This window comes from Neocloeon triangulifer, unplaced genomic scaffold, assembly GCF_031216515.1.
Source record: "Neocloeon triangulifer isolate White Clay Creek 2 clone unplaced genomic scaffold, ASM3121651v1 ptg000003l, whole genome shotgun sequence".
NCBI classification, from domain to species: Eukaryota; Metazoa; Arthropoda; class Insecta; order Ephemeroptera; family Baetidae; genus Neocloeon; species Neocloeon triangulifer.
In genome coordinates, this window is record NW_026775546.1 from 8,160,759 (window position 1) to 8,176,813 (window position 16,055).

Below are 16,055 nucleotides of genomic sequence, written 5' to 3' on the forward strand. Positions count from 1 at the left end.
GAACACAAATAAATTGAGACGAAATTTCTGAAGAAAAAATTGTTTAGGGAGTTCCGAAGATCTCAGATTGGAGTGACAGTGACTCTTCAGCTTGAACTGAACACCTGAAAAGAGCAGCAGTATTGGTTCCAGCAGTAGCACCAAAACATCCACTAATTAGGCCTCAACATCAGCAGCCGCAACAACTACTGTTTCCACTCCTGCCTGCAAAATCTCAGCCATCGACTAGAAAAGGAGAAAACCCTCCAGCAGAGGCAGTTGGCGAGCCGCAGCCTGCCCAAGACATGAGGGAATGAAGCAACAGCGGTGAAAAATCCGGAGACGAATACGAAATGTCTAACTATTATGATCCAAAAGCTTTCTCATGCACCCTCAAACTGGAGCCGAAGATGCTGACGCGGCACATGCGAATATCTTTGCCAACTGCAAGAGAATGAAAAAGACCGGTTTCCTAAGGCCCATGAGGCGTGAAGTTAATTATACCGACTGACGAAGACTCAATTTGCTACCCATATTGCTACCAATTTGAATTTTAAAAATGAATGACAAATAAGTAAGCCTTTATTATGTGTTTTCCTTCAATTAAAATAATCCCATATACAATAAAAACAAACTGACCTGAGATCCTGTTGCTTGCTGCTGAAGATGGTTTGAAAAAATTCTTGGGCACTGGTTATGCGACAACTCTTCTTGGTTCAGCAGGGTGTTCCTGCAATATTAATTATGTGATCAAAATTTTGCATTCAAATATGAAATAAGTTCAAATTTTTGAATTTTAACAACAGCCAGCAGCATATTACAAAATTCTTGTCGACTATACATAACGAATTCATTGAAATGCGCATGAATTATGTAAATTTAGCCGAAAATCTTTGTAAAGGATAGATATTTGTGTGAAAAACTGTGGTAGCCATGAAAAATCAATGAAATTTACCTTAAAAAACTTGGAAAATTATCGTCCAATTGGCAAAATTCTGCACTGGACCCCTCTTAAAACGTTTTGGCGCCAGCAGAAGGACGGACTGTTTGCCACACGGCGCATGCGCCACCTCTTGACGTCACGATTATAGCGCTGCCACCAGGGCCACCAGATGACTCTGCTGTCTGCTCTAAAGAACAAGCTCTACATTTTGTTTGTTTTGTTTTTATTTATTGTTGTGATTTCGAATGCGTTTTTCGAAATATTGCTTTTAGAAGAGCGCTCCCATGTCCAGACAAAAATGCGTTAGCTGGCTGGATAACTTAGATTTTTACTGCACCACCTACAGAGTTTGTCAGGGAAGGTTGTCTAGCTATGCTTACTAATTTGGACTTGGACCCTGCAGACAGAGCCCACGAGTGAGTGTGAGAAACACTTAGTTAGATAAATAATTATAATTATGTACGTTTCTATTGACTTTTTTCTCGTTTTCTTCGTCAATGAAAGTGTAAGAAAGAGTAGTCCAAATATAAAGTTTAATTATTTTTTTTTGTAATACACATAAATTGGTATTGTTAAAAATTTAATTATTTATTTGAAATAATAAATAAGCCGCTCATCATCCAGAAGTTCTATTCCTGCATGCAGCTAAGGGTTTTCCAGAAAATTTTACTGACATATAGTTTAAATTTCTTTCAATTTTTCCAAAGGTTTATGCACATGATTATGGCTAATTAATTTTAATGTAAAAAAGCGTTATATAAAAAATTTTGATGTGTTCTCCTGACAGAGAAGAAATTTATTGCATAAAATATTAACAACTAAATTTTACATGGAAATTAAATTAGTTTAATTTTTTGGAACATGGAATTTTCACACAGTCTTGTGGCTAGTGTTACTGATGCACTCCTGGGTTGCAGATGCTGCAGATCGACGATGCCTCGATGAAGTGAACCTTTGGCTTGATAGTCACAGAGAGAGAAGGCAAGCTAGCTGGACGGCTGGGCTGGTTAGGTGGACAGCAGCAGGGACGCTCGGCTGATGGACGGCTGCCTAGCGGTTCTCAGCACTTTCGGAGGAAGATGGTTGGCGAGCGGCGCTTGAGCTGAATGTCGGATGCAGCAAGTCCTCTGATGACGATGTGGATGCTAGTCCGTAAAGTGGCTCAGGGTGCGCTCTTGCCGCACCCTTCGCCCATCAACATTTTGCCACTGCAGCAGTCACTTCCACCAACGATGAGAGCTCTTGGTACCTCGAGGACAAAATCCTGCATGACAACGTCTCAGTACGTTCTGTGTGCCAACACCCATTGTATTCAGGTAGATTTAATTAATTATTCCATATTGCATATTTAATCATGTATATTCTTGTAGCGATGTCAGCTACTTTAGTACGAATGCTCCGCCAGCAGCAGCCGAGTGGAGCAGTTTGTTGAGACCCTTGAGAGGCAGAGAGCCTGAGGGCATGTGGAATTTGCTCTCAATGGTTAGAGAGATGTTTTAGAGGAACGACAGAAATGCGGTGCCTCTCTTGGAAATTTTCACAGAAGAGTGCATGATGTGTGAACAGGTACTGTCAACTTTTTCATTCAGAAACCTTTATTTTGACTTTAATTTGTTTAATTTCGATCTCTAGATTATGATCTGGTGGTTTCACGCTAAGGTAGCTCCACTGCGCTGTGCCCAGCGCAGCCATTTCGCCCCCCTTCAGGTCCAGCAACTCAGTGCGACCTGAAGACAACAACCTCTCTCCTCAACTCCGCAAGACTGACTTGCCCAGTGACCACAGGCCGACTCGCTGCGCCTCACCACTTACATCCAAAAGTTCCAGACTTGGAAATCTTGCACCGCTGGCTCTCTCACGCCGCAAGGATTGTCCCTTCTGCCTCATAGATGCCCAAGGACACCTTGTTCGCCAACAGCAATAACTCGCTGTGACGACTCCTCGTCATGCAAGCTGCCAACGACCGAACCAACCACTGACCTTCAAACTCATCACCATCACAGGTCAACTTCAGCCCCCACTTTGACACCTCCAGTGTCTGGGGAAAGCCCTTGTAGCAGCCGCCGCCAGGTGGCGCGCGGTTCTCCAACTGCCACCTGAAACGAACAACCCCACATCATGGGCAGTGCTCTTCTCGTCTTCTCCGATCTAACAACAGCCACGGTCCCCGCTGCGGATCTCTCTTCATCCCCGAACCCACCATGGGGTAATTGTCTTTTGATCCCATAATAACATTCACCAACAAGCGCCCCTGTCGGAAACATTCTGCGAACAATAACTCTACAGTTCTCAGTGAAAAATCTCTCCCCCAAATAAGCACATTTTCTTCTCACCACCGTGTACTTTTCCCCAATCAATTCACAAACAATCACTCATGCATTTCTTACAACAAATTCTCTCCAACAGTGTTAATCGTACAACGCAACAAATTTATTATAATTGTATTTACAATGTGATATTTATTTTGTGTATTTTAATTTCAGTTTGGGCCTGATACAAAAACCTAAAAACAACTCAACTGGTTTTATTTTCCACGTCGTTCTGAAGGGCGACGCTTAACCCCTTCAAACTATTTTTACAATTACATTCAAAAGCGCCAACATGAAACAGCCAAAATAAATTAAGTATATTAAAAGATTTCTAGGTCAACTGTGGACGCTAAAAGAGAACGAAACAGAGTTAGCGCGAAAATTTAATGTTCGCTCAGCAAACTTCGTTTGCACTAACTTCAATCGAGGAAATAATTTTATTAGGTAAAGATTATTTTAGTATTAAATTAATTTTATTTTCATGCATCACAATAATTTTGCTGAAAATAATCAATTTTCTTTTGTTCTCGAAGATTCTCTTTTATTATCAACCTCTTTCATCCTGCGTTGACCTGAGCATAGACAAAAATATGCGTTCTGCGTCCTTAAAAGATTTTTTTTCCTTATTAATAAACATGTCATGGAATTTAAATTAGACAAGATAGCGGCTCAAAATCTATAACAAATGTTTTTTTTCTGGCAAAATGATAAATTTACCATTAAAAAGTGCTAGGTGCTAGATTCAATTCAGGTGATGGGATTTTGAAATATTAAATAAAACACACACATCCATTGACAGAGACTGAAAATTGATTATTTTATTTTGTAACATAAAAAAAACATGAACAATTAAAATTTTCTGTCTATTCAAATGCTTATAATAAAATAGAAATACAATCAGCCTTGCAATTAAATTCACTTCAAACTACCAAGGCAGTTTCTTTCCATCAAACTGGAGGAACAAGCCGTTTTGCTCCACTTTCAAGTCTGCTAAAACTCCTAGCATGCCCTTGATGCTCTGCTCGGGTTTCAAAGGGGCTTGCTTCCCTCCCATGTCTGTCTGAACCCAACCAGGGTGCATGCTGATGGTAAGGATCCCGTCGGACTTCAGGTCGATGCTCATCGATTTTGTAGCAGCGTTCAGAGCGGACTAAATAGAAAATAAAAACATTACCCTTCTTGGAATTAATTAGATAAATATTTTGGTTTAATATTATTTAATCCACAGATAAATTTTGGAAAATTTAAAAAAAAATGTACATCTCACCTTGCTGGTTCTGTAAGGGTAGAAGCCACCTTCCTTTTTGTTCATTTCAATGGAACCAAGAATCGAACTCATGTTCATGATGACAGCTCTGCTGGAACCGAGAGGGGCCGAAGCGTTGTTAGCTGCGGCAGTTTTCAAAAGAGGCAATAAAGCCTGAGAATGGGAAATTTTCATTTTATTTTAAATATTTTCTAATAAATAAGTCTAATTTGCCTTCGTAAACATGATGGGGGCAACTGCGTTGATGATGAGGTTCTCGATGATTTGTTCTTGCTTCACCATGTTGAGACGTGTGAACTTGGTAGTGACCCCTGCGTTATTGATCAAAACGTTGAGCCCATCATCACCAACGATGTCTTTTGCCTGCTCCGATATTTCGTTGTATTTGTCAAAATTGGTAACATCTAAAAAAAAAATAGATATTTTTAGAAACATAATAAAGAAAATTGAGGATAATTTAAAACAAATATTAATATGTAATGAAAGAAAGTTATAAATTAAAAAATTGAAACATGTTTGTACTTTTAATATTTATAAATTTTCACTTTATATTTTTTTTTCGCTCTTTTACCTAATTCTAGGATGTGAATGTTTTGATTCTGACTCTTCAGTGCATTCAGCTCCTGGAAATTTTTTTTAATTAGTTGCTATTCACGCTATATTGAGAGACAATGAATCTCTGTATTCTTCTTTTAAAGATTATTTTAAATTATAAAATATTTTCCATATAATTAATATAATTATTTCTTTAATGTGCCTTTAAATACATACATACATAAACTATGTAGCTAATGTAGCTAATTATATTTTTTTAAAGATATGTATGAATTTATCATGTTTAATCAGCTTTTCTTAAATTCACAAATTTACTATGATTATTAGATTACATAACATTTTAATTCATTAAATAATGTAATTAATTTACCTGCGCTTTGTCAATGCTTCTACAAGTGGCTATAATTTTAGATGGAGGATTTTTCAAGCCGACGAGCTGTCTCACAAATTCAAGGCCCAGCCCTCGGTTGCACCCTGTTATGAGAACAGTCTTCATTGTTGAGGACTGACTGACAATTTTGAGGTCGAACAGAGCCGCGAGTCGAGGCCAACAAGGTCGAGGCAGTCGAGCTGAATAATATAAACAAGAGAAGGTGTACGGAAAGGAGCAGCGATTAATTTTTTTAATTGTACTCTTTTGGGATTTTATTTCTATTCTTTTTTTATTCTTGATTTTAATATTATTTATCAAAATGATGGAATGAAGGTTTGCGGGTTTGGAGTCCAAAATGAGCCAAAAATTGCACAGCTTTCATGGGCGGAGAAAGGGAATTTTGAATCAATTTTTTTAATTTTGGCAAATTGTGACGTTAGGGGCGGGGACTAAAAAGGATTTCTCAAAGGAGTTCTTAAAGTTGTAAAATGAAATGTAACAAAAATTCTTCAACCCACTGGACTGGAGTAAATACATTGACGATATTCAAAACTTAAAATGATAAAATTTTATTTAATTTAATGAAAGCCTCCAACCATCAATCTGTTTGAAAAAAGTCAAAATTCACTGCCCAATCCATTGAATCGGTTGTCGCCAAAGGGAGTCTCACTCAGTAGTTGTCCATCGACTGCCGCAGCGCTGGTGTAGCGGGTCATGTAACCGAGGTACGAGTGACGTCACGGGTCGCGCAGTATGGCCGCTGGGGCCTGGATCTGGCGGTCGGAGTCTTAGAGATCGCTGGACGGGACGATTTAGGCCGAGAACGTTGGGCCCGCGGACGCTGGAGCGCTCGGCGGCGAGCTGAGATGTTGGGCGTGGCGAGTGCGGCGCCGCGGCGCCGAAGTTGAGCGTGCCTAGGCCAGTGAAGCAGGACCGACCGCCCGTTCGGGACTCGAGTGACTGAGTTTGCGGAAGGCGTCCGAGGCTCGGACGGACTTCCAGCGCCATGTGGAATATGATGTGTGACGTGATGCCGACCATCTCGGAGGACACGATCAGCCAGCGGGGTGGCGGCCAGTTTGGCGGCGCCGCCGACGACCCTAACTTCGAGCAGCTGATGGTGTCAATGCTCGATGAGCGCGACAAGCTGATGGACAGTCTGCGCGAGACGCAGGAGCGGCTTGCCGACCACGAGACCAAACTGCAGGAGACCGAGAAGGAGCGCGACTCCCTGCAGAGGCAAATCGCGGCCAACCTGCCGCAGGTAGGCCGCCCCCTGGCCGCCCCCGCCTACTGCCCCGCTATCGATCGCCCGGCCGGCGCCATTTTCCGCCCTTGGAAGGCGCGCCCCCGGGCCCGTTCGGACCCCTCTGGCCTACCCCTGTCCACCTGAATCTCCTTATACATTTTTACCTCAAAAGCCTGATTTTCACTTTGGACATTGAACCAGAATTCTTCTAAATCCATCGGAGATAATGCAGTTTTCTAAATCATTTATTTGCATTTATCAAAGAAAATTGTAAAAACTCAGCAGCTTAACTTTTTAATTAAAAATTTCTATAAAATAGATTTGAATATTATTGAAAACTGAATTTAGTTGATAGATATTTTAATATAGAAATTCCCTCTTACTTTCGCACCAGCATTTAAAGGAAAAATGGCGAAATTTGATAATTTTGCCTTAGTTGCCATTCTTTTAAAACAATAGACGATGATAACGGAGCCGTCGTGAGAACTCCCCAATATGTAAAATTTATGACACTTGAAGTTCCATTATCACTAAAGCGACCTTCTTTCTTGATAGATTGGGAGTATAAAAGTCTTCAGCTAAAACTTCTCATTCATTGTATCTTTATTTCAGCAAAACTCATATTTTTGGTTAATAGTGTTTATAACTGGATCCGGCTGGTGCGAAATTGAAATGCTAATTGTGAGGCAGGATGTGCGCCGCCGGCGGCGGCTGATTCCCAAAATGGAAACAATCGAGATAGTAGTCCTGCTTCTGCGAAACGTCAAGGCGCCGCCGGTGTATAAAATTTGCAATCAATCGACTTTACGAGCACTTGGCGAACCGCCTCCAGATAGCTCAATTGCAAGACGAGACATTTTTAGCCGAGACTATAATTTGCAGGCTCAACAGGCGAGCCCATTGTTGGTTTGTCTGGCGACTCGGCTGGCTGATATGGGAGAGAGACACGGGTGCTCATAAACGCTCAAAGCAGGGACTTGAAGCATATATTTTTCAATCAATAAAAAATAAACAGTGTCCTGTTTTGTGATAATAGCCACTTGAGAATTATAAAGAGACTGCTTAATTTTTTTTAGAAAACCAAAAGCAAAAACTTCAATTTGTTAACTTCTGAATTGTTAGATTTCTAATAATTAAAATATTAAAAGAAGTGAAAACTTTAATTTGACTGGCTGAAATTGAATACTTTTTTAATTTAACTATAATGAGATCTGGCTGAGAAGAAGAATATTAAGTAAGTCAATTAATGTGATTTAAAATGACAAATCCCCACCCATTCCCATCTTTGCCCAAATAATTGTTTTCCTTTCCTTTTATTCGTGATAAAAATTTCAGGAATTTGCAACGCTGACCAAAGAACTGAACCAGTCAAGAGAGCGACTCCTAGAAAAAGAGGAGGAAATATCAGAGCTCAAGGCTGAGCGCAACAACACAAGAGTAAAGACCCAAAGTCTCTTAATTTTTTTCTCAATTTTTACAAATATTTGCAGCTCCTGTTAGAGCATTTGGAGTGTCTAGTGTCTCGCCATGAGAGGTCGTTACGAATGACAGTGGTCAAAAGACAGGCCGCCTCCCAGTCAGGCGTTTCCAGCGAGGTTGAGGTGCTGAAGGCGCTCAAGTCGCTCTTCGAGCACCACAAGGCCCTTGATGAAAAGGTCCGAGAGCGTCTCAGGGTCGCCCTCGAAAGGGTGTCTACCCTTGAAGAGGAGCTCAACGCAACCAAAGACGAGGTACAAAATAATTATACACAAGTAGAAGGGGTGAAAAAAAAAATAGAAAAATTGTACAACTGAAATCATGATCTTTGTAGTGTTTTAAATGATTTTTCGATAAAATTTGATTCAATAGATTTCAAATTAAACCAATGAAATGATAGCCTCTGCTATGGTTTACTTGAAAAGTTAATAAATGTATGAATTTTATTCATAAAAATAATTTAGATCTAAAAAAAGTTTGAATCATTGTGCAGATCTAAATTATTAAATTTTGATTTTTCTGTAATTTGCATTCTCCATTAATATTTTTCGTTAAATTAAAATTAAAACCTATTTTTAAATTTGCAGCTGCAGCAGTACAAGACAAATGAGTTGCCGAGACTGGAAAACGGTCATGAGCCGACAAAGGAGCAGAATCAGCAGCAGCAGTTGAATGCAACCGTAGCTGCCAAAGTGAGTTGTAGATTCTAGTTATACATGTCGGTAAAACAAATTAAAAAAAGCATGGAAATTTTTTCATCTTACTACTGCTCTGTTTGTTCTGTTTTTATTTTAATTTTGAATGTGTCGTCTGTTTTGATTTTGTTTTTGGTTGTTTGTCCAAAGCAGCATCTGCCTAATGGCTCTGATAGCGACGCTGTAGTTGACCGCCTAGCTGGCGACCAGGTGAGGGTCATCTTCTCTCTCACCTCAGTCCACACCAACAAAATATTTTTTCCTTCTGAAAAATGTACAATTGCACGGCTTACTTGTGAAACTTGTGCAAAATCCATGTTCTTATCGTCATTTTATGCGTTTTACTAGAGTGCGGAACTGACTGCCGCTCAGCGAAGGGTAGCCGAGCTGACTTCGCGAGTAGCTGAACTTGAAGAGAACCTGTCAAAAGCGCAGAAGGAGGTCATCAAGCTGCAGGACACTAGCGCCAAACTGCAGCAGGATCTGATGGAAAATGTGGCGCAGAAAGAGGACCAGGTACTGATTTTTAGTTAAAATTATTCTAGACTCAAGGCATTATTTCATGAAAATAAAAGAGATTTGCTGAAATTTTCAATTCACATATAGATGAAAAAGATAAAAAAAAATTGAATATAATATTGATATTATAGTTTATTGAACTAATCAAGTAATTTAATTTAGGAGGAGAGAATTGCGACTTTAGAAAAGAGATACTTGCACGCGCAGCGCGAATCTACGTCTCTGCACGACCTGAATAGTAAGCTTGAACAGGAGCTGAAGCACAAAGAAGCGCAGCTGAAGGTATACTTTTGACTTGCTTTTGAATTTTAAGCTGAAATTAATTTCAACAGTTGCAAGATGAGAAGTGCCTGGCAATCCAAGAGAAACTGGAACTTTCTGAACAGAAACTGGCTCAGTTCGCCAAGCTGCCAGAAATGGAAGAGGAGTTGAAGCAGCGCATGGAAGCCCTTACCCAGGTAAGGGCTCAGGTAGGCCTAAAATTGTGCTGCACCGCCTGCCTGGGAAAAAGAAACGATTCCATTAGTCTCCTTATTGCCAACTTTCGCACATTCAAATAATTTTTTTCATCTTTCACTCACACAATTCACACATCATACAAACATGGCAAATGGATGAATTTTTTTCAAATTCTCACGCGTCAGTCAGTGTGCATGATCTGCGTCCAAGAACTGTTATCTGTGTTGTGGAAATTAGTTGAGTTGGTCAACCAAATTATGCAATTCAAAAATGTACTTCAACATTGAAACGCGTCTGCTTATAACAAAGACGCAGTTCTTGGTGCATGGCATGTTCGTAAAATTGAAAAATTCGGCCAACTCAAAATCATCCAAGTGCTGGTTGCTTATTAGGCTACTCTGGGATCTCTTTGTACTAATTCTTAAAAAACCATTTAGGCCCAAGAAAGACATGGATCAGCGGAGGACCGAATATTGAGGCTGGAGAATCAGCTGGAGGAAAAGAATGCAGAGCTGATCCGACAAAGCCAGCGACTCAAGATGAATGAGGAGCACAATGCGCGCCTCTCAGCCACAGTCGATAAACTTCTCTCTGGTAATTTACTCTCAATACTAAGTATTAAATGGAAATTATTTTTATTTGAAATTCATTTATCAGAGAGCAATGAGAGACTGCAGGTGCATCTTCAAGAGCGAATGCATGCCTTAGAGGAGAAGAACGCGCTAGCACAGGAATTGGAGCAGACTCGAAAGTTCCTTGAGGACACTCAGTGTGAAAAGGGCGATATCATGAAGGAGCTGGGCAAAACGCGGCTTGAGTGTGAGAACGCCAAGCGCCAAATCATCCAACAGGAGATAGCCTTCAACATCCAGCAGACTGACGCCCTCACTAGGTACCCAATTCAAACTTAATAATAGACTTAAAGTTTGATGTTTGTTTTTGATTCAGGAGTTTATCACCCTCAACGGGAGAGCCTAACTTTGTCCGCAGCTCAAGCCATTCTAGTTTTGACGCACACTCACTTCCGCGAAGAGCACAAAAGGGCCGTCTCTCCGCCCTGGACGACGACCCTGGCAAAGTAAGTTTTTAGTTCAAGGATTGGAGGGAAAATTTATTTTGCAACTAAAGCAGGTCCGCACTCTGGCTGAGCAGGAGTGGGAGAAACTTCAGCAGGCGCACGTTCTGGCAAACGTGCAGCAGGCGTTTGATGTGAGCGACGCTGAGGCTGACGACTCTGAGAGTTTATTCTCGGCTGCTGATATGCTCTCACCATCTGGACACACAGATGCTCAGACTCTTGCCATGATGTTGCAGGAGCAGCTTGATGCCATCAACAATGAAATAAGGTAATAATAGATAAGCAGTTTTTTTACACAGTTGAAAAGAATATTATTTTTAGTTTGTGCTTGTTCCTATTAGTATTGAAAAGAATTGTAATACAATTCAAAATAAAGTGAGATTCTACTTCAATTATTTATAATTTTTTCATTTTTATTTAAAAATGTTTGATTAAATTATGTGTATTCAATCATGTAGCTTTGCAGTTCATTCTGTTCAATCATTTGATTTTTTTTTAAACAATAAAATGCATTTTTCATTTTTCTGGCTTCATTCCGATCTAAGTTATGAAATCAGGTTTGAACTTATGTTCAACAGATTGATTCAAGAGGAGAAACAGAGTACAGAGGCGCGAGCTGAGGAGCTCGAGTCCCGCGTCGGCAGCCTGGAGCACATGAATCTGCTGACCAGAGGGCGCAGTTTCGAGCGGCCATCCCAGTCACCACCACAGTCAGGCCGCTCGACGCCGCGTTCGCACCACTCGCCCCAACGTGACTACCTGCACAAGTACCACACCGTAAGTGACCTGTTTGCTTTCTTTCCGTTTAACGACAATCGCGAATTTTCACTTCATCATTTCACTCCCAAAACCTCCTTTCTCGAGCAAACACGCCCTTTACCCCCTGGGCTACGAGTGGCACGCTGTTTCAGGCGCCGGCCGCGATGTCGCCCGCCCACTCGCACCAATACTCGGCGGCCATCAGTCCAGGCCAATTGTCAGAATCGTTGCCGACGAGTCAGGTGAGACGCGGAGGATAAAGTTTAAAGTGGCGGTCGCGCCATCGCCGCACGCTTCTTTCATTTGTGCTGCTCTCACCCCTTATCCCCCATTTAAATATAGGAAAATAATTACGTTGGTTTGACGTTGAAAAGATAATTCGAGGAGTCACATGGATGTGAAAAAAAAAACGCCCGTCAAACTGGCTGGTTTAAATTTTATTGTTTTGTATGTTGTAAAAAGCGCCCGCACAAAGTAGATTTCGGCAAAAGTAATCCGCACGCAGTAACTTGGTATCCCGATTTGCTTCCCTGTTTTACGCATCTATATTTAAAAAGAAAATCCCACACAGGCTTGTTCAGATATTTTAAAAATTTAGAGTGAGTCGCTCTGTCATGGAAGTTAAAAAATAGGTTTGATACACGATGCACCCAAAATTTCTGTAGATAATACCGATAATACAAAATAAAATATTTATTCAAATAAACACTAAATATTGGCTTAACTGTTAATATTTTTCTTGAAATTTAAGCAATTATATGTATTGTAATTAAATGTATGTCATTCATACCTATAAAGTTAATTTTTTCGGTTGTAAAAATTATGTATATATTCATGGCAGCAATTTTTGTCTATTTTGTCTTCACCAATGTCTGTCCGTCTCTCTCTCTTTCTCTGGTTTGTTCCCAAGTGACCCGTGCTTCTGTATTTTAATTTGCCGCTGTCGCTTTGCGTACTGTCGGGCCGAGCGGTTTCCTTATGCCTAAAGAAGTGGGGCTCTCAGTTACAGTTGTCCGGCGCCGAACTGTCCAAGGAGGACATCCGATCGCTCAAGGACAGTTCGCCACCCATGATGGGCGCCGGCGCCATGACGTTGCCCGCCGGCGCCAGTTCCAACTCGCTCGCCGGCCTCTCGTCTATCGGCGGCTCCTCTTTGATGGGGGGCTCCCCCGGGGGCCATTACGGCACCGCGGGGCTCGGGCCCAACGCTGCAAGGTCCCTCAGGCTTGAGCGGGTTGCTCAGGCACTCGCTCACAGCACAGAGGAACTTCGCAGGTTAGATAATAGGTTTGTTTCAACACAATTTCACTTTACTTCTGTTCAAAAAGTTTTACGCACTTACAAATTGAATTTCCTATAAAACATTTCTATGTTTTAATCAAAATTAAAATGTTCATTTTTTATTTGAAAAATATTTTGATTAAAGCACTTCATTAGCAATTAAAGTTCCGCCTTTTGAATTCTTGCTAATTTACGTTTTTAGTCAAGACTCGCTGCATAAAAACGCGCCTCAAAAGAAGTCAAAAGGCATAAAATCATCACTCGGCCGCTTCTTCAGCAAGAAGGACAAGGTGAAGCAGTCTTCAAACAGCAAAGACTCGCCCATGCTTTCCAGTGTGGACGGCATTTCGTCGCACGGCCTCTATGTGGACAGCGAAATGATGTGTTCGAGTGACACCCTTTCACTTGCTGAAAGCCTTGGCCAAAAGGGAGACTTTGACCGAAGGAAAAAGAAAAAGTAATTATACATCTCTTAAATGAAATATTAATTTTTAATAGTTTTCCTGTATTTAATCAAACATTAAGAGGCACTGTTAAAACGATTGCTCTCTTTTTAGCAACTTCTCCAGACATGAATTGTTGGCCGAGGCGATGAAAGCAGGCACTCCCTTCGCCCTGTGGAACGGGCCGACGATAGTCGCATGGCTTGAGTTGTGGGTCGGTATGCCTGCGTGGTACGTTGCTGCATGCCGAGCCAATGTCAAGTCAGGCGCCATCATGAGTGCCCTCAGCGACACCGAAATCCAAAGGGAGATAGGAATCAGGTAAAAATTCTATTTACCTCATCAACTCATCATTATATTAAATTAAGTTTGATAATTATTACTGCTAATGCTGTTTATATATCCAATATTGTCTACATTCAAGCATTGAAAAAGCATTTCTTTCAATAAGAGATTTTTATGTGGTGTATTTAAAAAAAGGAAATCGTTTTAAAAAGGGGCACCACCACTTAGTCATTGTTGTTAGTATCAATTTTCAAATCTACATTAAATTGAAATTTTCAGTAATCCTCTTCATCGGCTGAAGCTGCGACTGGCCATCCAGGAGATGGTTTCTCTGACTAGTCCGTCAGCGCCGAAAACTTCGCGAACCACTCTCGCTTTTGGTGACATGAATCACGAGTGGATTGGCAACGCGTGGCTCCCCTCGCTCGGCCTTCCACAGTACAGAACCACCTTCATGGAGTGCCTCGTCGATGCGCGGATGCTCGACCACCTCAACAAGAAGGACCTCAGAGGACAACTCAAGATGGTCGACAGTTTTCACAGGTTTGCTTCTTTTCCATCATTAATTTGTAGCAAATAAATATTTCATTCACTACATTATTAATAAATATCTATGTCTATTCGTTTTAGAACTAGCCTGCAGTTTGGTATATCATGCCTGAAACGACTTAACTACGACCGTCGACAGCTAGAAGAGCGACGCAAGTCTTGTGAGAACGAACTGTCGGACGTGCTGGTCTGGTCCAATGAGCGTGTCATCAAGTGGGTCACAAGCATGGGCCTTAAGGTATTGCATTCATTACACATCAATTTTGACAGAATGTTAACATTGGATCTTTAGGAGTTTGCCAATAATCTGGTCGAGTCAGGTGTGCACGGTGCTCTGATTGCACTGGATGAAGCTTTTGACGCAAACAGCCTAGCCTTGGCGTTGAAAATTCCAACTCAAAACACTCAGGTAAATAATATTTCACTACCTATTTTAAGACCAAGTATCCAAAGGTGTTGATTAAATTAACAATTAATTAATTCCAAATTTTAAAATTAATTTAATAAAACTTCAATCCCATTTTTTGCAATATGGATTTGTTAGTAATTGTTTCTAATTTCTAATATATTTTTTTTTCAGGTGCGACAGATTCTGGAAATAGAATTCAACAACTTGTTGGCGGCCGCAACTGACCGGCAAGTGCTGCCTGAATCGGAGCTACCTAAGTCCTGACAGCTGGCGCCGCGTAACCTGGACGCCTCACCGTCAGATTAGCTCAAAACCAAGTCGTACTCACACACACTCACAACATGAAATCGCAGCATAATCAGAAGAAGAAAAGAAAATACCTCTAACCGTAGTCAAACGAACGAATTGTTTTCGATTTCACCACCAACGTCGCGAAAACTCTCCTGCTTCGAATCGATTGGCATTCCACACACTTCCGGAACAGCAGCAGCTACCCCTGCCCACCTCAGAGTTGTTGGTGTGTTACCCCAGCCACCCAATGTGAAGCTATTTACTACAGTAGGACTCTTAAAAAATTATGCAGCACACACACGGCATGCTTCTGTGTTTTCCGAGGATTTTGTTCATCCGGCGAAACGCAAGTCAGTTTTGTACATACACTGTTTGGTATGTGCGCAGCTTTGATTTTGTCGAATGAACCGACCACCCAGTCGCGTCCCGCCCCGTCTTTAAAGGTTATTTGAAAGTCATTTTGTAGATTAATTTTTTTTACTTTCCTCCTCTTAGTGATGACAAATTTTACTCCTTTGGCATAGAAAGCTGTTTAATTAATTTGTTTAAAATTTAACAACGCATTTTGGACCAAGTAGAAAAATTTCAATCCTATATTTTCATACTTTTAATTATTCGGATAGAATTCAAGTAATTTTGGATTTGGTTTTATGAAATTTTGTGATCACTCAGAGGCGTGGCGAGGGCTGAAAGAGAACTTTGGTGCTAGTCACTCTCCCCTTGGTCATTTAAATTATTTCGCACCCTCGTTGTTGAAAAATGCGTTGAATATTGTTTGGTTCTCTGCGACGGAGAATGGACTAAAAACCATCCGAGTGGAAGATTTAACCGAAACTGCCAGCAAGTATTTTATACATGTTCAGTGTGCCATACGAGCAAATCGACGCGAAGAATAACAATTATCTTGATTGATCGATGTTGATACCTAAATGAAAGAAGAAACAGGGCTAAATGTTTTAGATTCAGCAGGCGAAGAAGAAGAAAAAACACAAAACTAAACACTACTACAAAAGATATCCAATTAACGGAACTAAAGAAATATCGAGTTACTTAAAAGAATACTCTCTTGATTAACTGAAGAAAACACGCAGCTTCTCTTTAGAATTTTTACCGAGACAGAAAAATAACGACCACCC

General features: G+C 40.8%; 2 protein-coding genes and 2 long non-coding RNA genes across 19 annotated transcripts in view; 3 read left to right on the forward strand and 1 right to left on the reverse strand.

The window, feature by feature from the left end:
* Positions 1–552, forward strand: part of LOC132192584 (uncharacterized) — a 77,383-nt gene extending 76,831 nt beyond the window's left edge. For 2 of the 3 annotated variants that reach the window (XR_009441346.1, XR_009441348.1), the window contains exon 10: positions 48–552. This is a non-coding gene — a long non-coding RNA (uncharacterized LOC132192584). The remainder of the gene's footprint in view (positions 1–47) is intronic. The other variant, XR_009441347.1, reaches the window with a different exon arrangement.
* A 538-nt stretch (positions 553–1,090) lies between these two features.
* On the forward strand, positions 1,091–3,435 carry LOC132193270 (uncharacterized). 3 transcript variants are annotated; one of them, XR_009441423.1, is made up of 5 exons: positions 1,091–1,338; positions 1,840–2,238; positions 2,293–2,488; positions 2,555–3,128; positions 3,406–3,435. It is a non-coding gene; the product is annotated as an uncharacterized LOC132193270 (long non-coding RNA). The 3 variants fall into 3 exon arrangements; XR_009441422.1 differs by having other exon boundaries at positions 1,091–1,344; positions 2,555–3,435; XR_009441421.1 differs by having other exon boundaries at positions 2,555–3,435.
* Positions 3,436–4,019: 584 nt separating this feature from the next.
* On the reverse strand, positions 4,020–5,623 carry LOC132193269 (C-signal). Its single transcript, XM_059613869.1, has 5 exons — positions 5,424–5,623; positions 5,070–5,121; positions 4,712–4,902; positions 4,499–4,651; positions 4,020–4,381 (listed from the first exon to the last, which is right to left on the reverse strand). The coding sequence occupies exons 1-5, from the start codon at positions 5,547–5,549 to the stop codon at positions 4,157–4,159; spliced, it is 747 nt and encodes a 248-aa protein (XP_059469852.1). The 5' UTR covers positions 5,550–5,623; the 3' UTR covers positions 4,020–4,156.
* A 529-nt stretch (positions 5,624–6,152) lies between these two features.
* Positions 6,153–16,003, forward strand: LOC132193267 (liprin-alpha-1). 12 transcript variants are annotated; one of them, XM_059613856.1, is made up of 21 exons: positions 6,153–6,690; positions 8,011–8,112; positions 8,166–8,405; positions 8,739–8,843; positions 8,997–9,056; positions 9,195–9,362; positions 9,528–9,647; positions 9,698–9,835; positions 10,262–10,418; positions 10,482–10,716; positions 10,773–10,902; positions 10,953–11,170; positions 11,460–11,679; positions 11,814–11,903; positions 12,653–12,948; positions 13,145–13,399; positions 13,500–13,706; positions 13,950–14,213; positions 14,301–14,457; positions 14,512–14,628; positions 14,800–16,003. In XM_059613856.1, the coding sequence occupies exons 1-21, from the start codon at positions 6,433–6,435 to the stop codon at positions 14,890–14,892; spliced, it is 3,630 nt and encodes a 1,209-aa protein (XP_059469839.1). In that variant the 5' UTR covers positions 6,153–6,432; the 3' UTR covers positions 14,893–16,003. The 12 variants fall into 12 exon arrangements, with proteins under 12 accessions (XP_059469839.1, XP_059469845.1, XP_059469844.1 ...); XM_059613862.1 differs by having other exon boundaries at positions 12,653–12,936; XM_059613861.1 differs by having other exon boundaries at positions 12,665–12,948.
* Positions 16,004–16,055: the final 52 nt, after the last annotated feature.